The sequence below is a fragment of the Nannospalax galili genome, unplaced genomic scaffold, assembly GCF_000622305.1.
Source record: "Nannospalax galili isolate Female #2095 unplaced genomic scaffold, S.galili_v1.0 scaffold445, whole genome shotgun sequence".
Lineage (NCBI taxonomy): Eukaryota > Metazoa > Chordata > Mammalia > Rodentia > Spalacidae > Nannospalax > Nannospalax galili.
Window position 1 is genome coordinate 2,380,976 of NW_008354184.1, and position 21,042 is coordinate 2,402,017.

Sequence of the window (21,042 nt, forward strand, 5' to 3'; positions counted from 1 at the left end):
AAAAAGAAGAAGAAAAAGAAGAGGAAGGCCACTGGAGAGTAGGTATGGGTTAACCCTCCTGGTGGGCTACATGTACAATCCGGGAGGGCAGGATTGTGCCAGGATATGAGATTTCTGATGAAGTTAGGAGCCTTGTATGGGGGTTTGTGGCTGGACCATGTGACTCTCCCTTAAGTGGTGTGGTGTCCCAGGGTGTGGATGGGGGTTGCCCTTTCACAGTCTGTCTCCTGTGTATATTTAGGGTGAGGGTTGCAGCAGTGGCTAAGTATGACAGTGACGTGCAGAAGAGATGAGAGTTTGCCGAGGGTGTGTAGTTGGGTGTGTTCACCCTGAAGCTGTGTGTCCTTGAAAGCTGGGATGTGTGCTGTGTGCTTGTCACTTAAAGACAGAAGTCTGCGGTGTGCACATCCACCTGAGTGGGGCTCATCTGGGGTGTGGCCGTGGTGAGCTGGGAATTGGGGGGATCTCTATTGATTGACCCATCCTGATACTGTCTTCTCTTCCCTAGACGTTCATCTTCACTGACAGCCCAGACAAAAGCCTCCAGGAGAGACTGGGTAACTGCCTGACTGGGGTGGTCCCCTGATGTTGCCAGGGAAATCTGGGTGGTTGTGATGTGGCTTGGGGGTCCCCAGGACTAGGACTCCCTACCTTTGGCATCAGGGATTCCCCGATGCTTAGGAGGGGAGCAGTTATGTGAGGGCGGCTGGACAAGGCCCTGGATCTGGGACCCAGCTCAGCCCGCTGCCCCAGTTTCCCCATAGTAAATGAGGTGGGTTAGTCCTTCCAGGCTGTCTGAGGCCCAGCCTTGCCTTGTGTTCCCTGGGGTCAGGGCTGTGAGGAGGAGCTGGGCAGGCCCCCTCACTGCTCCACATATCTCCAGGGTCCCACCTTGTAGTAACCAACTGTTCTGTGGAGCACAGCCACCTGGCTCTGTCCTGCAAGATGGCTGCAGAGTTCGACGCCTTCTTGGCCAGTGGGCTCAGGTGGGTGTTGCCAAACCACTGGGGCAGAAGTGACCTTTGCCTCAAGCTATGCCTTTTTTAAAAAATATTTTATTATTTTTATTTTATGTGTATAAGTGTATTGCCTGCATGTATGTGAGCGCACCTGTGTCGTGCAATGCCGCGGAGGTCAGAAGAGGGCTTTGGATTCCCCTGGAACTGGAGTTAAGGATGGTTCGTAGCCACCATGTGGGTGCTGGGAATTGAACTTGAGTCCTCTGCAAGAGCAGTCAGTGCTCTTAACCACTGAACCACCTCTCTAGCCCCTCAAGCTACCTCTTTTATTTAAACTTTTTCAAAGTTACATTTTTGTATATGTGTTGTTTAGGCTTGGTGGCAGGCTCCTTTACCTGCTGATCCATCTTGCTGGCCTTCAGGCCACCTCTTGAGTTTTGTCAAAAAAGTGAGTTGGGGGAGATGGCTAAGTTGGCAAAGCCCTAAACTATGCATGAGGACCTGAGTTTGATCCCTAACACCCATATACCTGGAGGCATATGCCTGTAATTCCATCACTGAGAGGTAAAGACAAGCAGATTCCAGGGGCTTACTGGCTAGTTAGCCTGTCCTAAGTGGAGAGTCCCAGGTCCCAGTGAGAGATCTTATCTTAAAAAACAATGTGGATGGTGCCTGAGGGGGAACTATACCTAAGGCTGGCCTCTGGCCTTTGCACAAATGTGCACATGTGTACCTGCATACACATATATAGACATGTATACCCCAGCACACCCTTCTCCCCCAAAGTAAGTGTCCTGGACCCAGTTAAGGGATCCTGCGGCCTCCTGGAGTCTGACTTACCCCTTCTCACGCAGTAGGCAGGGAGGTAAACCACCTGTGGTCAAATTTTGTCACTGGCTCTGGTGGCCTTGGCCAGTGTCTTAGCGTCAAAGTCTTTGTTCAACCTACAGCTGTTGACTGTGGGGGCCCAGGAACACTACAAGCTCACTCTCACCCCATCCTCACAGGTGGTTCTGTCACGTGGATGACGACAACTATGTGAACCCCAGGGCACTGCTGCAGCTGCTAAGAGACTTCCCACAGACCCGTGACATCTATGTGGGCAAGCCTAGCCTGAACCGGCCCATCCACGCCTCTGAGCCACAGTCACAGAACCGCACGGTCTGTCCCACTCTTCCTCTATCACCAACTGCCTGCTACTCCCAGGGGCGGGGCCTGCCCCAGAGGCGGGACAATAAAGAATCTGGTTGGGATGTCTGTGGGTTTGGGCTGGTGGCCCAGAGACTATTGCATAGTAAGGCCTAGGTCACTCAGGGGCAGTGGCTTGGCTTAGCCACACAGTAAAGTACCCTGGTCGCCAGGCTTTCCTGGCTTCATGACCAGGCTCCCAGCTACCTGGTGTCTCCACAGAGTTGTGCAGACTGTTAAAATACACAGTACCAGGGTTGGGGATTTAGCTCAGTGGTAGAGCGCTTGCCTTCCAAAAAAAGAAAAAAAGAAAAGAAAAAAAGAAGAAAAAGAAAACACACAGTAGCAGGCTGGGGATGAAGCCCGGCTGGTAGAGTGCTCGCCTAGCATTCATGAAGCCCTGTGTTGGCTCCTCAGCACTGTAACATCTGGGCATCGTGCTGCATACCTGTAATCTACCAATGGGGAGCCTGAGGCACTTGCCACCAGTTCAAGGCCAGCCTGGGTTACACAGTGAGTTCCCAGACTTGCCTGGGTTATAGAGGAGACTGTCTTAAAACTAAAAAATACTGTAGATCAGGTGAGAAATCATGTGGTATTTTTAGAGCTGTAGAACATTCTCATGGCCTTCCCCTAAACCTTCCCACTACCCAGTCATTGAAGCATGGATCTTTGAAGCAAGGGCCCCCAGAGCTAGCTTTGCTGCAGACCCCACTGACAGTCATAGGATTGCTAGGTTAGAAAACAAAACTCAGGAGACACCTAATTCAATCGGACTTCAGATAAGTAATGACAATTTAGTATGGTCCCCAAATTGCATGGCTCTTCTGATGCCCCCAGTGCTACCTGGTTTCTGGTGCTCAGGTGGCCCAAGCCCCTTAGGCTCTCTTAGCCCCTGGGTGGAGGGAAGGCAGGGAGCACCCCTCTGGGGAGGCTGGCTTGGAATGGCCACTTGGGGCTCCCCCTCCCTGCCCAGGTCACCATCTGCTGCTCTGGGGAATCTAGAGCCTTAATTATCAGCAGCTCATCAGCAGCTGAGCCCTAATTAAATCCTCCTGGGCCCTGGGGCCTGTGCATGTGGGTGACCCCAGGTGAGCAGAGGGATGGCCCCAAGCTCCTCTGGGGCTTCCACCCCAGCTGCCCACCCAGCTTGAGAACGCTAGGCTGGAGCCCGCTTCCCTGGGTTCACACGCCAGCACTGCCACTCCTGGCCTGGTGACCCTGATTGAAGTTACCTAACCTTTTTGTGCCTCAGTTTCCTCAACTGTGGAACAGGTGACAGCAGCTCTTATTCACAGGGTGGCTGTGGTCAAAGGAGAATCAGGCGGTGGCATCTGTCAGAGTCCTTGAACTGGCTGCTGGGTGAACAACACCGGGCTTTTCCCAGCTATGTGTTCCCAGGGCAGTTCAGTGCCCAAGTGGGCATACCTAGACCCGGTCCCTAACAGTGTGTACAATGGTCTTATTGGCATATACTTCCAAAGTGGGATCCTCAACTTTGCTTGGGAATGTTCTAGAATTGCAGAGCACCAAGGCTTATGCAGAGCCTGGAGTTCCTAACGGTGGTTCAGCAAAGGGAGCAACAGCTCTGGCCAGGGGCAGGTTTCTGTTCTGGGCCCTGAGTGACGTCACTTATTTGTGTCTTAGTTACCATGTTGGGGCACAGCCCTTAGCACAGGGCACAGAGAGCAGTCAGGACAAGGTGTTGACAGAGCTGCTGCTGCTATAACTGTAATCACCTGTCAGTGGTAATTAAAACAAAAAACCCAGAAATAACCCAAGTATTTATTGGGCACCTCCTGCATGCTGGATCCTCATGAGCCATTTGTTCTGTTTTGTAGAGCACTGAGCTTTCTCTAAAGGACAACAGTTGTGGAAGTAAACTAGAAAGGCCGTTAGGGCCAGGGACCTCAGACTCAGCCTTCCTCATTGCCCTCCAGAGCTCTTTTCATAGTGGCATCACGGGTGATAACTCAGCCTAATACAAGATGCATTAATTAAACATCAACTGTGGACTTGGAGGAAGGTAGCCGATGGAGAGATCTAGACCAAGAGATGGAACAGCAGAGGGGAGAGTTCTCCAAAAGTTTTGGAGAACCCATGGGTGAATTCAGGATCCTCAAAGAGGAGCAGAGAAGAAGCCTGGGTCGAGAGAAGGTGCTGGAGGGGTCAGAGAGTGACTTTGCTCTAGAAGGGATCCTACAGGTGGCCCTGTCCTTTATCTATGGAAAAACCTTTCTTGGTCTCAGGAATTGGGAGTTGGCGAAGCCAGGGCAGGAGGCCTGGTGTAGGTGGATATTGCTCCTCAGTTTGGTGACCCTGTGTGTAGCACCCCTTCCTCATGGTACACCTGTAGCACTCTGAGAAGGGCTCTGACTGACTGGCCTAAGTCATGTGCCTATTCTTGAGCTAATATTTGGATCAAAGGGCCCAGGGGAGCAGATGCTGGGTTCCTCCTCTCAAAGAAAGAGGATAAAATAGCACATGTCTCCTCCCCATTCCTAGTTAGCAACGTGACTTTGGGCCCTGGCTCCTGATCTGCAAAGTGGGCACACTAAGGCCAGACTTAAGCCTCCATGAGATGTGCTGTAAAGAGCTTTGGGGACATGCTGATTGGGGGTAAAGCCTAGTAGTCTGGCTGTGCCCCCCTCAACCCTCCAGGCTCACTCCATACCTTGGCTCTCCTCTCTCCAGAGGCTGGTACGATTCTGGTTTGCCACAGGGGGCGCTGGCTTCTGCATCAACCGCAAACTGGCTTTGAAGATGGTTCCATGGGCCAGGTAAGCAGAGATGAGGCCCAGGGATGGCCGGATATCAGAGGGGCTGTGGTGTACAGGGGACAGGAGGAGTGAGAGGGTGGCAGGGGAAACTGCCTCCTATTCACTCATGTTAGGGTAGCCGGATCTGTGGTGAGCAAGTCACTGCTACCAGCCCTCTGGGGTGCATGGTCCAGTGCACTCTGCCTCACACAGATAGATCTCCGGGAGCCTCAGTTTCTCCATGTGTAAATAGAACTGAAAATACAATAGCTAATGGCTTGTAAGGGTTTAACGGGAAGATGTCCAGGCTGGCACCTGCTGGGAGCCAGGCAAAACGCTAGGCTCTTTGTAGCCTTTTCCTTGAATGTCAAGCGTAGGTGCTATCAGAGGAAGGAGAAGGGCCTGTTTGGAGACACAGTTGGCCTGAAACCCCACAGGGAAGGGATCCCGGGGGGCGGGGGCGGGGAGTGCAGTGACAGCAGGCGACACAGCCATTCCACAAATGGCTGAGCCTGGCCTCTTGAGGTCTTCCTGGGCTGGCGTCAGTGGTCTTGAACTTACATGGATCACCAACCCTGAGTAAGGCTGTGCTTCACCTAGAGGGCGCCAACCGCTGAGAGGAAAGATGGCCTCACATCTCACATCATTTCACAGCTCTCTAGCTGTGGAAACTGAGAGGTCAAGCAAGCCTAAGGTCACCCAAGTTCAAGGTCACACAGCTGCCCAGTTTGGTTCCATGTCCTACATGCTTGGCCACTGACCCAGTCTACCCCCTCTTGCCCAAGGAGAGAAGAGTTCCCCAAGGGATTCATGTCAGAGTGACAGTAGGCATGCTTTGCTGTCCCTCAGGCAAGTCCACAGCAGGCATGTCCCTGTGACCAGGGTTCAATCCCCATGACCAGGGTGCCCCATGGGGGCTCTGGCCACTTCTGTGGTACCCATTCTCACCCAAAAGAGGCAGCTGGGGGACACAGCCTGGATTTCTGGCCAGGTGTCCCAGGAAGGGGCATTGTTGGCCCTGTGCAGTCAGTGATATTTTTCCCTGGCACACTGGCTGATACCACTGTAAGCCTCTGGAAAGCTCACCTTGTTTCTCCAGGCCTTGCACACCAGGGACTTCCCTCTGACTTGGCCCCAGTCCTAGTCCTTGGAAGGCAGGGAGCTCTTATTTCTCATGCCTGGGTCCTCAGCCCTAGCATGGTACATGAGGGCAGGAGGTTGTCAAGCCCAGTGGTGAATCCATGAACATTGAATGCAGGAGAGAACTGAATGAATGAAGGGCTCCTCACCATTTTTCCACCAAATTCTTCCAGGATCTTGGGGAAGCAGGGCCATTGTGAGCCCATTTTCCAGAGGAGGAGACTGAGGTCCTCCAGGTTCTTGACTGGCCTGATGTCCTAGTGCAGTCTGCTGGCCCAGTGAGGTGGGAGAGGGCACAGGTATGTAGGGCCTGAGTCAGTGGCCACTGACTAGCTCTGTCCCACAGCGGCTCCCACTTTGTGGACACGTCAGCTCTCATCCGGCTCCCCGATGACTGCACGGTGGGCTACATCATCGAGTGCAAGCTAGGGGGCCGCCTGCAACCCAGCCCTCTCTTCCATTCACACCTGGAGACCCTGCAGCTGTTGGAGGCTGCTCAGCTCCTGGAGCAGGTAAGCCAGTCACAGGGCAGAGGGTGGGGAGGAAGGATTCCCCCAGAGGAACATGGGATATTTGAAATTAGCATGGAATTAGAGATTATGAGGCCTGGCTGTCCCATGTTGATGAGAAAACTGAGACCCAGATTAGAAGACAGTGGCTCAGGCCTCCCCCAACTAACCCTCTGATCTGGGAGGACCACCCAGGAATAGAAGGTGCCCTGAGGGCCTATCCCTGCTCCCCAGCTCCTGTCCCACCCTTCTCTCCACTTTGAATCCTTCACCTCCACATCCCCAAGTGAAGGAACCTGGTGAGAGGCTGTGTGGCCCTTTCACAACACTCCCATCCTGTGAGGCTCTTCCTTCACAAGAACCTTCCTGCTTCTGTTCTGGATGAATAGGTCCCTAACCCACCAGGCAGCTCATACTCTGCTCCTGGGACAAACAAGGTTGGCTTTGTAGACCTGCCTGCCAGCCCCACAGATCCCGGGATACCTGGGATTTTCTGCCCTGCAGAGTCAGAACCTTTGGGATGTAAGTGATCAAAACTCACCTGGAATTGGTTAACAAGGAGAGACCATGTCAGCACTGAACGGAGAAGCCAGAGCCTGGTGTTAAGAAGGGGCTGAGTCTCCTCTCCCCTCACAGGTGGCTCAGTCCTTGGAATGACAGGCTGCCAGCCCAAGGTCTCCAGCCACCGTGGGGAGACAGTTCTCCAACCCCCAAAGCCCAGCTGATGGCCTGGCTTAGAACCAGGGTGTGGGGTTCACCCATTAGGACCATAGTGCTGGAAACCAGGAAAGGGAGACAAGTTTGGGGCAGCCAGAAGCAGGCACCTAATGGTCAGCACTTCTTGACCGCCCACACACCTGGCAGCATCCCGGGCCTTACCCTCATTGCCCTGCTTCTGCCAGTAGTGGAGTGGTATTAACACAGGTGCATCTTGGTATCCACAGCAAGCACTTCCAGGACCCCGGGGAAACCCAAACCCTCGGCTGCTCCAGTCCCTGTGTAAAACTGTGGGATTTGGTGTAGCCCACACACTCCCTCCCACATTCATTAAATCTGCTCTAAGTTATTTATGATGCCTAATAGTTTAGAAATACTCAGTAAAATTTCACACTATATTGTTTAGGGATTAAATGAGAAGAGAAAAAAAAATCTGTGTACAGCACAGATGCGGTTTGTTGTTGGGGTATTTTTGACTCATGGGTGGTTGGATCTGCAGATGTGGAAGCTGTGGATATAGAGGGTCAACTACAGGGCTTGGATGTTGCTCAGTGGGTAGAGCGCTTGTCTAGCATACATAAAACCCTGGATTCAATCCTCAGCACTGCAGAAACTGGGTGTGGTGGTACGTCTGTAATGCCAGCATGTAAAGGTGGAGGCAGGAGGATCAGAAGTTCCAACCCCTGTCTGAAAAACAAATAAAATCTCTGAAGGCCCATCACAAACATCATCCCCTTTCTACGATGTGAAAATGGAAGTTCAGAAAGCTAGGCTAACTGTGGCACACAGCTAATGTAGTCAGGGGGGATTTTTAAACCCTGGTGGCCCCCAAGCCCCAAGTCTAGCCACTGTATGTGTCTGCCTCTTGGCTGAAGTCACCATCTCATGTAGTCTGGGCGTGGTGTAGCCCAGGCTCTGAGTGGAGTGGACTGACCAAGGGCCATAGAGAATGTCGGAAACCTTCTGGGTGGCCCTGGCACTGAGTTGATGAAAAAGCCCTTAAGAGCCCGGAAGGAGAAGGGTGTCTCCAGCCTCCTAGGGAAACAGAGCTGTTGGGGGCAAATGGAGCAGGAATGAGCCCTACAGGCTGCAGAGCACCTTTGCGGGGGGCAGCCTTCTTGTGAACGCCCCCCTCCCGCCACCTGCGGCTAATGGAAGGTTGATGACACCTCAGGCCTCTCAAAATCTCTGCTAGTACTAAAATTCTGCCCCCTTGTGGACAGCCCCAGTCCAACAGCCTCTAATACATTTCCTTACTTCCCGCCTAGGTCACCCTCAGCTATGGTGTCTTTGAGGGGAAACTGAACATCATCAAGCTTCAAGGCCCCTTCTCCCTTGAAGAGGATCCCTCCAGGTGGGTGTGGTGTTGAAACTTCAGGATGGGGATGGGGGCTGAGCTCAGGCACCCAGACAGGGGGGAGCTTTAAGGGAGAACAGCGTACCATAGGCCCTGGTGACTGACCAAACAGCTGAGGGTGGAGAGAGTAAATTTCAGTTCATGGGTTCCTACTGGCTTGTTGTGTGACCTTGGACAAGTGTCTTGCCCTCTCTGGGCTTCAGTCCTCTGTTGTACTGGAACCCAGGACTCATGGCTCTTCCAAGAGTCCTGGGGCCAGAGCTGTGAGAAACAAGGCCCTAAATTCAAATTTGCAAGAGGAAAGGAGCTGCCTTTTAATGGAATGAGCTGTCCGTCAGTGGAGGTGTGCAAGCTAAAGCTACACTGGTAGTTGATGCTAAATTTCCTGGATGCCTGAAGATTTTAGAACCTAGCTGTGGGCTCTAGGTGCCTTTTCTGCCTTTCAAGGTATCTCAGAGGAGAGGTTCTCAGATCAGGGGTGATTCTGCTATTGACTAGAGACATTTCTGAAAACTCCATTTTGGCATCCTGCTCCTTCTCCTGGGAAGAGGCTAGGGAATGCTAGCCACCGTCCTGGCCGGCACAGGATCGCCCCACGTGACAGAGTTCACAATGCCGGCTCCAGTGGAGCCGTGTCCTCCAGGAGCCCGTGGCCAGGGAGGACTGGGTGACCATCTCCCTTTGCTGGTCTCTCTGCAGGTTTCGCTCCCTCCACTGTCTCCTCTACCCAGACACACCCTGGTGCCCACCGCTGGTGGCACAGTGAGCTCTGAACTACTGCAGAGGCTGATCGAGGCTTCTTCCAGTCCCCCCATCTCCTGGGTAGCCCCAGGGGTTCCAGGCCAAGTGCCCACTGGCAAATGAACCCCTGGCTGGGTCTCTGGGTGGTGGAAAGGCCAGGATCTTTACAGTGGCTGGTCTGAAGATGTCTCAGGCCCGGGGACCTGGTCACAGCCACAGAAGCTATGGGGACACTTGAGCTAGGCAGGGTCTCAGGGTTCTCACCCTCTAGAGAGTGACATACTTCCTGAATAGGGTCTGGCTCCTTAGCTCTGGCCTCAGACATTCCCTGGGAGCTGGAGACATCAGGGCAAAACCGGGAAAATCCTTAGCCTCCTGTGACCCGCTGTTATGCTAACTGGTCTCAGCTGCTCCTGGCTTTCCATGCCTGGCTGACAGACCTAGACTTTGAAGCCTCAGCGTGCTCAGATACAGAGAATGAACCTTTGGTTCCTTTTCCCAGCCTCCTTTGCTGTGAGGAGCTACTGAAGGACCCAGCTCTGTCTAGTGGGAACTAAGCAAAGCCAATGGAGAAGCTTTTGGGGTGGATTTCATAGCCCAGACCTTGTCTTCCTGCTGTGAATGTGGGTGTGATGGCTGGATCTGGGGAAGCCACTTGCCACTGTGAAGGAAAGGTTAAGACAATCATCTACAGCTGTCCCTTTTAGCGTCTGGCCCGTAAGAAATTAAACCTCTATTTAAGTCTCTCTCGGTTTAGATTTGTGCTACAGGCAGCCACTGTTCCTCACTGGAGCAGGGTCTCCCATCAGTGGGGATGGCTACTTGTGGTGGTGTGATACAGTGCATGGCTCAGAGCCTGACATGGGGAGAGGAAGGGTTTGGTGAGCAAGGACTGGGAGCTGGGCATGTGTCTTGGGAATCAGGTGACGTGTGTGAAGGGGGGGTATTTGTGACATGCACACGTGTGTGTGTGCTCTGAGGTGCTACAGTGCTGGAAGTCTGTCTTCCTTTCCCTGCCCTCAGGCATGGACTGATGATTCTATGAGTCAGAGAAAGGGGAGGCTGGAATGGTGGAGACTTTCAGGCAAAGAGGCACACAGGTGGGTGATGGTAGGGGACCTGTACAGAGCCTAGTGATGTGGAGTCAGGGCTATGGTGGGGTTCTAGAATAGGGGAGGCTAGAGAGGGCCTGAACCAGGCTACCAGGGTCCAGGACTCCTTGGAACCTGCCCTTCACCCTTAAAGGCTCAGAATGCTTCCAGGATGTCTATGTGGCATGTTGGATGCCACCAGGTACCTGGGTCTCAGTTCTTGAGCAACCTTACTATATACAGAGCCCGGATGGCATGATCCCTTCAGAAGCTGCTGCCACCCTGGCTGACTTAACGTGAGTAGGAGGCTGTTGGAGCCAGGGCAGCCCCCAGCCCTGCAGCCCAGAGCTGACTGGAGAGTAGAGCTGGCACTGTCCATAGCCACTGTCCCTCTCATGCGGCAGGCTGCTGGTTGGCTGCTGCTTTTAGAAGCTGCAACAGGTTTTCGGGTTATTCTCAGATCCTGAGGGTCGGGTGGAGGGAGGAGGACTCCTACCATCTGCTGCCTCCATTGTCAGGATTGCTCAGTAGGGAAAGGATCTGAGGCAGCAGGGTCTACGTGAGCAGGGAGTGTGGCTTAACCCTCTGTGCTCTATGTTCGCAGTTTGCAAGTTGCCTGACCCCAAGCTGCTGAGGGATCCATCTGAGCCCAGGGGCAAAGGCCAGGAGTGGGTTAGGGTAGGGCACCCTGTCATGGCCTTGCCTGACCTGCAGTCTCTGTATCTGTGACTTGGCCTGTTGAGCCCAGCCTCCCCACCCTAGGGTGCTCAGAGCTGAAATGAATTCAGGGCTATAGTGGTGGCTGACTATTGGACCATGATAAGGGGAATGGAGGGGATGCCGTGGCCTGGGGCAGGTATTAGATGGGGCCTGAGTTTCTCCAGCCAGCCAGGAGCCAGCAAGGACCCAAAGGGGCTTAGTCCCCAGCCACACTACACCTTCCTTGATTCAGCCCAGTGCAGGATGGATGCAATGGATGAGGAACCTGGGAGGCTGGTGACTGAGTGCCTCAGTGTTGCCTTCTTGAGGACACAGAGGCCACCAGTGGCTCAAAGCTGATCAGAGGCCAGCATGAGATACTGCCTGCTGGGCTCTCGTCTCTTTTCTTTAGACAGGGTCTCAAGTAGCCCAGGATTGTCTTGAACCCATTATGTAGCTGAGGCTGGCCTTGAAATTCTGATCTTCCTGTTAGTGCTAGGGTTATAGGTATGTACCCCCATGTCCAGTTTATGGAGGAGGAGAGAGGCCTATGACTAGGGAGGCCCTGTGGCTGGAAGGGCCCCAACTCAGGTTGCCAAGGGTTTGGGGCTCCTTGGAACACACCCCTCACCCTTGAAGGCCCAGAATGCTCCTAGCATGTCTGTACCTGACATGTTGACCCAGGAAGTTGGGGGTCAAACCCAGGACTTCGTGCGTGCTAGGCAAGCACTCTAGCAACTGAGCCACATCTCCAGGCCCCCGCTCCTCAGGCTGTTCTAAGCACTTGACATAAACCAGGGCATTTCAAGTTCACCTGTTTGAAGCAGAGACTGTTCCCATTTATAGATTAGGAAACTGAGGTATGGGGTGGAGAAGGGTTTTTTGGTGTCAGATCCTAGGTTTGAGGCAACCTGGCCTGTGGAAGTTGCTTTACTGTGGGGTGATTTGGGAGGATGGGAGTGAGGCTCTGCAGGCCTGGGCCCCACTCTCCTGCTCTCCCTGGGGCCTTGGAAAGGTGGCCTCATGGCTCATTAACTGCCACCCCTAGGTGAAGTAGGCACAATGACACCCCCTCAGGCTCTGCTCCTACGCAGCACAGATGCTCAGTAGATGCCTCTCTAGCCCTCCTTGAACCCTCACTCTCAGTAGCAAGGGGTGGCAGAGGACTGAACTAGCCTCCTTCAGTCTGCTGGCCCAGGTTCCCATCATAGCAGATCTGCAGCTCTGAAAACCCTTGACCTTGTGTACTGTCTCACTCAGGGCTCCTCTGTGCATCCCTCCCTGTCCCATCGGCCCCTCTCTCCCCTTGTAGAGAGGCCTTCATTGGTCCCCATACAGCAGCATCCATTTGCTGTGGATCCCTTGTCCTGTGGTGACTGCACTTCTCAAGCTTACCATGTCTCTTTGTATGTGTGTGTGTTTGTGTATATGCAGGCTCTTGTGTGTATGCAGGTACATGTGTATTTGTATGCAGGCACACGTGTGTTTGTATGTATGCATGTATATGCATGTGTGTTTGTGCATATGAAGATACATGTATTTGTATGTATGTAGGTGTGTGTGTTTGTGTGTATGTAGGTATATGTGTGTTTGTGTGTATGCAACTACATGTGTGTGTATGCATGCAGGTACATATATGTGTATGTGTTTGTGGTTATGTAGGTGCATGTGTGTGTGCATGTATGTGTGTGCACGTGCATGTATGTGTGCGTGTGTGAGGGTCAGAGGCAGGCTGGGCTCCATCTCACAGAGATCTGCCTGCCTCTGTCTCCCAAGTGCTGGGATTAAAGGCATGTGCCACCACGCCTGGCTCCTTTTGATTTTTTTTTTTTAAAACTAGCTAGGTATTATTTATCTTTTGCATCCTAATTTGGCTGGGCTGACTGGCCATCAAGCCCCAGGGATCATCTGCCTCTGCTTCCCCAGTGCTGGGATTACAGGGGTGGGTGCTATTCCCAGCTTTCTGATATGGATGCTGGGGGTAGGCTCAGCTTTTTTTTTTTTTTTTTTTTTTTTTTTTTTTTTTTTTTTGAAATAGCTCTGGCTGGTCTGGAACTTGCTATGTAGACTAGGCTGGCCTCAAACTCAGAAGTCCACCTGCTCTGCCTCCCAGGTGCTGGGATTAAAGGCGTGTCACTACACCCTCTCCCAGCTTTGTTATGAGTGCTGGGGATTGAACTCAGGTGCTTGTTCTTGCAAGGCGAGCACTTCAGTAGCTGAGCCAATGCCTCCTGCTGGTATTGGCTTACTTCAGTGTTGGTTTGATGTTCCCTCACCTGAGGTGGCCCTAGCATCCCAGGGGGCCTGTCAGCCCTATTCCCTGCAGCTCACGGCCATGGCAGATGCTTAAGAATATCTGAGGGTTGGATGGAGAAAAAGGCAAATGGGTTTCTCACATCCCTCAGCTCTGATGGCCACAGTATGAGATCCTAAGAAAGGGGCCCACACCAATACAACATGTGATGGGGTGAGGACTTTATAATGGACCAGCTTGGCCATGCTAGAAGCCACCAGTCATTCTTGGCACCCTCAAATGTGCTGCAGGTGTGATCAGACATGAGGCCCAGCACTGCCCATAAGTTGCTCACCACAGCAGCTGGTCCTCTATCAGATCAGCCCTCAGGTCTAAGGGCCATTTTACAAGAACTGGGGACATGTAGCGGGCTCAATGATGTCATAAGGCTCAATCCACCAAGTCCTCCACTGGGACAACTCTATAGGACTGAGGATCTGGTGTCTTCAACAAGGAAAACTATCCACAAAGGAGGGGGGAAGAGATTAAAAGAAACTCAGCCTACCAACCTAGTTTTGATCTTAACTCAAATCAATGGGCCCTAAAAAGACGCTTTTGAGGAAAATGAGAAAATTCGAGCAGGGACTGTGCATTAAACGATATTAATGTCTCTAAGAGACAAGGATATTGAAGTTATTTTGAGAAATGTTCTAATATGTGAGGGATACATTCTGAAATGTTTATGGGTGGAATATGTCTGGAATTTTTGTTACAAAGAGGCCTGAGGGGAGGCGTGAAATAAGGCAGGAAAAGTGAGGGCAGGGCTGGGGATCAGCATGTGGGAACTCATTATGACATCATCCCCTTGTATGTGCATTTGAAACTTTCCACAATAAAAGGAACATTAAATAAAAACAGAGCATCTATAGACATTCCATTTGGCTGCTGAAGGCCTTCCATGCCCTCCCCTTCCTCCCTGCCCAGCTCCCTCCTCCTTGCCCCACATTCAGGCCCAGAGAACATCTGTTTTGCAGGGCACAGCTGTCCTGGCATCCAGTGCCAGAGAGGCAGGCTCACTGGGACTGGCCTACTGCTTTGCATTTGGACCGTTGCCTGGTCTCCCTGAGGCTCACCCTGATTTCTTTTGGTGCTCAACACTGAACCCAGCTGGTTTATAACTCAGTGTCACTTTCCCTGGGCACAGCCTGTCCCTATTCTGTTCTCCCCTCTCCACTCATCCACCAACACATTTTTACTGCTCCTTCCTAGGGGTGGTGGCGGCGGATGGAATCTGCATTAGATGCTGCTCAGGGGAACCAGGTGTAAATCCTGCTCAGATCCCAGAGGGGATGACATATGCTGAGAACATAGCATAGCACATATTCAGTGATAACATGCAGGTGTGGTGGAGTGGGGAAGGGGTAGCTAGCAGGAACCCAGACACCTGATATGGGAGGTGGTGTTGGACTAGGTCTTGAGCCAAGGAGAGCTCTGAAGGAGCAGGGTGCATCACTCAGACAGGGGTGGGGAGGCTCCCGGGAAGCGGCAAGCATCAGCCAGGCACGATCACTCCTGGTCTCACCTGTTAATTTCATCCAGGAGAAGCCTAGCATTGTAACAGAAAGGGTGGGTGCTCCCCCCCATCTGCCCTCCACATGCTGAGTGACTCTCAGTATCCCTCAGCAGAGACTCTGATCCATGCAGCTCTGTGTCTCACAATGTGGCACAGTTCCAGGCACATAGCAGACTCCAGGAAAACCAAGTGAATGCTGAGGTGAGTGTTCAAGCCCAGGCCGATATCCATTGAAGGTGCTTGGTGAAAACAGAATCCAGCAGCTGGGGATGTGGCTCAGTTGATAGAGTGCTTGCCCTGGATGTACAAGGCCCTGGGTTCTATCCCCAGGCATGGTGGCACACGCCTGTAATCCCAGCACTTTGGAGGTAGAGGAAGGAAGAAGTTCAAGGTCATTCTTGGCTACATAGTGAGTTCAAGGCAGTCCAGGCTACATGAGACTCTGTCTCAAATAGAAAAAAGAGTCCAGGGCTTACAGTGGACTCTCAAGAGCTAAGCCTCTAAAAGGGTCTTAGATGCTGACCTGGAGAACAAGGTAGGAGAGGGAGGGCTGGGTTCAGCACCACGGACAGAGTCCAGGGCTTCCCTCCATCCTCACCTTCCTGGGACTGGGTGGATCTGGAGTGAGCTCACCCTGTGCATTTGTGACAAGTGTTCATAATCCAACCTGATAGGGCCAGGTGACACCAGTAGTCATGATCCCTGCAGGACGCCATCATCATATCTGTTTTAGGAATGACTTTCAAGAAGGCCTCCAGTCCCTCTACAGGGACAGCTCCAACTTTACATAAAGGGGCGCTGTATGAAACCCCTTGGTTTCTTTTATAACTCATATGCACCCCCATACTGTGCAAACAGTGCAGTGTGAAGCCTAAGCTTGTGTGAGCAGATTAATGCCCAAACATGGTTTGAGTGCTTACTGCGTTCAAGGGCAGGGCTGATAGCCAAGGGCCATGGAGGGAGGAGGCTTTAGATGCTGTCTGGAGGAACCCACAGCTTGGTTCATTGATTGCTAGAAAGGAGGGCAGCCTTGATGATGATCACCAGGCTGAGTCAGCAAGTGTGAGTAGGAAAGGCAGCCTGGGGAGGGGAGGGCACAGGGATCTGCAGCAGGAGCTCCAGGACCGGTCCTATGGGCCCTGTGGGCTCCATCTGGCCTTTCACATGCTGCTTAGTGCCAAGTCTCAGTTTTCTAATCTGAGATCTTGGGATAGTGACATCCCTCCACATCCCCCACAGAGCACATAAGAGGAAAATGCCCTCTCAATCCAGTGCCCAGTACCCACCTGGAGCCCATTGCATTACCCTGTGGACTCCACATTTTCTGAAGGTCCACACACTCCAGGCACTGTGAATAGGGTGAGTCTCACCTCAGGAGCAAGGCAGATGTGGCTGTTTCTTCTTATTTCCTAGCTAGGTGCACTTTTCCCTTGTAGTGTATGCAGCATATGCCAAACACATCCTATCCTCATGCCCATGGGATGGAGGGGAGAGATTAGAGGGGTGGATCCTGGAGATAGGTGGGGCTCCATCCCAGAGTCCTCAGAGGAGGACTGTCCACCAAACACCAATGGGGTGGCTCTGAATTGTTGTGAGTACCAGAAAGAAGCTGTGCTGAGCTGAGCTCCTGATCCAGGGTTGTTTGTTACATGGTACTACCCTGACTGAAGGGACAGGTAACAAAACTGAGCCACCAAGAAGGCTGTTGAAGAGGGAGGAGTTGGAGGAGGGAATGAGCCAGAAGGGACAGTGCAGGAGCTTTGGGGAAGGCACACTGTGGGCTTATTTTAGGTTCCCCTAAGCTCCAGTAATATAGCTGTAGCCAGTGCTGGGGAGATGGCTAAGTAGTGAGTAAGGTGCTTATTACACAAGCATGAGGGCCTGAGTGTGATACCTCAGAACCATGGGGTGAGGGATGGGAGAACCTTGGCACAGCAGCATTACCTATAATCCCAGCATGGGAGACAGAGACAGGAGGATCCCTGGGGCTTGCTAGCCACCCACCTAGCTAACCACTGAGCTCCAGGTTCAGTGAGAGACCCTGTTTCAAAAGGTAATATGGAGATCAATTGAGGAAGATACCTGATGTCAACCTCTTGTCTCCACATGTGCACACACACACACACACACACACACACAAACACATATGCACATAGTAGAAAACAAAACCCAACAAGCCTCCAGGCACTCCAGGGTCCTGCTCAGTTTCTCTTGCTCTACCATATCATTCTTAGTTTTTTGAAATCCTTTCTCTGTGATGTGCAGTTCCCTTGCCTAACCCTCCATGTTCTGGGCTTATTTCCAGACCATAGGAGCCCTGACAGGGTTATTGGAAATGGGTCCCCCTCATCTCCAGCCCCTGAACCCCAGCTTCACCCAGCAGTGAGTGAAAATAACTGTCCCTTTGGGGAATTTAGACACAGGAGAGTGCAAACCATTCACTTTCCCAATTGGTTTCTGTGCTGGCTGGTTTTTGTCAACGTAACACAGACTAGAGACACCTGAAAAGAGGGAATCTCAGTTGAGGAATTTCCTCCATCAAATCAGCCTGTGGCCATGTCTATAGGGCATTATTTTAATTGTTAGTTGATATTGGAAGACCCAGCCCACTGTGAGTGGAAAGGGAGGCCTGAGCTGTACAAGAAAGGCAGCACTGATGGGGGCTGGAGGGATGGCTCAGCGGTTAAGAGCACTTGCTGTTCTTACAGAAGACCTGGGTTCAGTTCCCAGCACCCACACAGCAGCTAACAACCATCCTTAACTCCAGTTCCAAGGAACCCAACACCCTCTTCTGGCCTTCCTGGGCATTGCACACATGTGATACACTTACATACATGCAGGCAAAACACTCATACGCATAAAGTAAAAATGAATAAACGAAAAAGTTATAAAAGAAAGCTAGCTGAGCAAGTCAGGGGGAGCAAGTCAGTGAGCAGCATTCCTCCATGGTCTCTGCTTCAGTTCCTACCTCCAGGCTCCTGCTTGAGTTCCTGCCTTGGCTTCCCTTGGATGGACCTGTGGACCTGTAAGCTGATATAAACTCTTTCCTCTCCAAGTTGATTTTGGTCAGTATTTTATCACATCAACAAAGAAGCAAAATGGGATGTTCGGCAAGAACTATTTATGAAGTCTGACACTGTTATTCAAACAGAATAGAAATAATTCTAATTCATAAGCAATATGTTTATTACTCCATGTATTCATGACTGCATAACAAATGGTCCCCCAGACCTAATGGCTTAAAACAGCAACACCACCAATTTTGTTCATGGATCCGTAATGGGTCAGAGCTCGACAGAACTGCTTCTCTCTACTCTGCTTGGTGTCGGCTGGGGGTATGGGGGGGTACCCAGGCTGGGGATGGGATTCCCTGGGGTCTCATCTGTCTGAAGCCTGGGTCTAGAAAACTGGAAGAGTTGGGTCTCTGGATCACCACCCTGTCTCCAGGAGAACGGTTCAGGGCAGCCAGACTCCTAGTGTGCTGGCTCTGGGCTCCTGGCCAAGTCAGCTAGGCTGCAGCTCCAGAGCCTCTGTGAGCTGAGGTGGCTTTATCAGAAGCCATTAGCCAAAGCTGCTCTGTATTCAAAGGATTTAAACATCCTCCCTTTTATCTGGTGTGGAGGTGAAGCCCAGGCCCGTGCAAGAGCAAAACAATACTCTACTACTGAGCTGCATCCTCAGCCCCTAGACTTCCACCTTCTTAAATTTTACATGATTAAAATTTCAAATTTTAGGCTAAGGATGTAGCTCAGTTGGTAGAGTGTCTAACATTCAAGAAGCCCTGTGTTCAAGCCCCAGTACTTCATAAACCAGGTGTAGTGGTGCATGGCTGTAATTCCAGCACTGTGAAGGTAGAAGAAGGATGATCAGAAGTTCAAGGTCATCACTGGCTACATAGTGAGTTCAAGGCCAGCCTGGGCTATATGAGACCATGTCTCAAAAAAAAAAAAGAGATTCTTTTCAAATTACAATGCTGGGAATTGAACCCAAGGCTTTATGCACGCTAGGTAAGCATTCTACCATTGAGCTGTACCCTCTGCTTCTCTGTCATTGATTTTTAAAAATTGTGTTAATGTATGTATGATGTAAAAATTGCCATTTTAATCATATTTGAGGATACAATTCAGCAGGATCCATTTCATTCAAAATGTTGTGCAACTCTCACCAAAATGTTTTCATAATGTCTAAGGTTAATTTCAAGATTCAGCCACATTGGAACATACAGCAGAATTTCATTCCTTTTTATGACAGTGTAGTACAGGTCATGGGTCTGGGTCATAGGTCTGGGTCACATTTTATTCATTGACTGTGTGTTGATGGTCATTTGGGTTGGTTCCCTCTTTGGGCTGCTGTGGATAATGATGCTATGAATATGGATCTATGAATATCTGCCTGAGTTCCCACTTTCAATTCTTGAGCATATAAACCCAACAATGGAACTGCTGAGCAATATGAGAATTTTGTGTTTAAATTAAAAAAAAATTCTTTTGCGTGTATGCCCATATATACCATGGTAGGTATGTGGAGGTCAGGAGACAACTTGCAGGGTCGGTTCCCTCCTTCCACCATCTGGGTCCCAGGAATCGAACTCAAGTCATCAGATTTGTTAGCAAGCACCTTTACCTGCTAAGCCATCTTGCTGGATCAAGTATTGACCTAAAAAAAAAAAAAAAAAAAAAAAAAAAAAACCCACTATGCAGTTTTCTATAGCAATTGTGCAATTTATATTCCCACAGAAATGCATAAGAGTTTCCATTTCTGTTTTTGTTTGTTTTGGGGGACAGGATCTCATGTATTCCAGGCTGCCTTTGAACTTGCTACGTAACCGAGGTTAGCCTTGAACTCCTGATCCGCTGGCTCCTACCTTTCAAGTTCTGTGATCACAAGCAAGTGTCACCACACTGAGCTAAGAGTTCCCATTTCTCCACATCATACTGACATTGCTAGTTCTGCTGACTGTCTCTGTTTCTGTCTCTGTCTCTCTTTCTCTCTCTCTCTCACTCTCTCTGTTTTATACAGGAGCCATTGCATGGATATAACATGGTACCCACTATAGTTGTGATTTGTATTTCCCTAGTGACCAGTGACATTGAGTACCTGCACATCTGCTACTGGCATTTGTAGACCATTGGAGGACTGTCTATTCAAGTCGTTTACATAGTTTTTACCTGGGCTGCTTTGCTGTTGAGCCCACATTCTTTAACACAGTTCCATGGTGTCCCATATAATAATTTCTGGCTTTTGTACCAACCAGCTCTCTACTGGAAGACAGTTGGGTTATTACAGATCATGTGCTGTTGAACTTGTGCTTCCATGAATTTACCTATACTAAGTAGTACTTATGTGCACGTGAGTGCACTGGATGTAAGTTTCTAGTGGTGAGACTGAAGGATTGAAAAGGCACCCTTTTGTTTAGGTGGTACTGTCCAACTGCCCTCGAGAGCAGATGAACTGACTGTAACCCCTTCTTGTTATGTGAAAGAGCAAGGCCAGTTTTGAAGCCGACATGTGTACTCTCCGTGTTATGCCAAAGGTTTTGCCCTCCTTGGGGACGCTGGGTTGACATTCCAAATACCAGTTAAAATACTGGCCTGACGCTCCATTCTATTAGGAGGTTTGCCACTTAGTTTCCTTTGTTCATAAAACAGAATTAATATTGAGTAACTTGCTATCAATAGAACTAATTCTGACCTATTGCTATGACAAGTCTATTTATGCTTTATGTTTCAAAATCCTTTCCAAGCTTCAAAAAATGAGCTGCTACTGAATACCATAAAGCTGACATAAAAATCAGATTCCATCATGAGCTATCTGCCAGTCTTCCCAAAGACTTGGTTCTTTCAAAGGAGAATTCATGACTGAAAATTCTTTCTCTTATCAAGAGCATCTAACAAGATAACCAGAATGAGCTGGGCTTGATGGCATGAGTTCAAGGCTAGCCTGGTCTTATATAGTGAGTTCCAGGCTGACCAGGGCTACACAGTGAGACCCTGTCTCAAAACGAAGAACAAAAACAGAAACAAAAAGCTGCCCGATGACTCACTCGTGGAACGCAGTCTTAACTTGCATGTTTTCT

General features: G+C 50.8%; 1 protein-coding gene across 2 annotated transcripts in view; it reads left to right on the plus strand.

Annotated features, from left to right (window-relative positions):
- Mfng (MFNG O-fucosylpeptide 3-beta-N-acetylglucosaminyltransferase) overlaps nt 1-18,214 on the plus strand; it is a 24,069-nt gene extending 5,855 nt beyond the window's left edge. Inside the window, exons 2-8 of one of the 2 annotated variants that reach the window (XM_029555109.1) lie at nt 509-557; nt 884-986; nt 1,967-2,120; nt 4,842-4,927; nt 6,393-6,558; nt 8,541-8,626; nt 17,928-18,214. In XM_029555109.1, the coding sequence (XP_029410969.1) occupies nt 509-557; nt 884-986; nt 1,967-2,120; nt 4,842-4,927; nt 6,393-6,558; nt 8,541-8,626; nt 17,928-17,952 (669 nt within the window). In that variant the 3' untranslated portion in view covers nt 17,953-18,214. Of the gene's footprint in view, nt 1-508; nt 558-883; nt 987-1,966; nt 2,121-4,841; nt 4,928-6,392; nt 6,559-8,540; nt 8,627-9,328; nt 10,117-17,927 lie in introns of those variants that run through there. The other variant, XM_008851302.3, reaches the window with a different exon arrangement.
- Nucleotides 18,215-21,042: the final 2,828 nt, after the last annotated feature.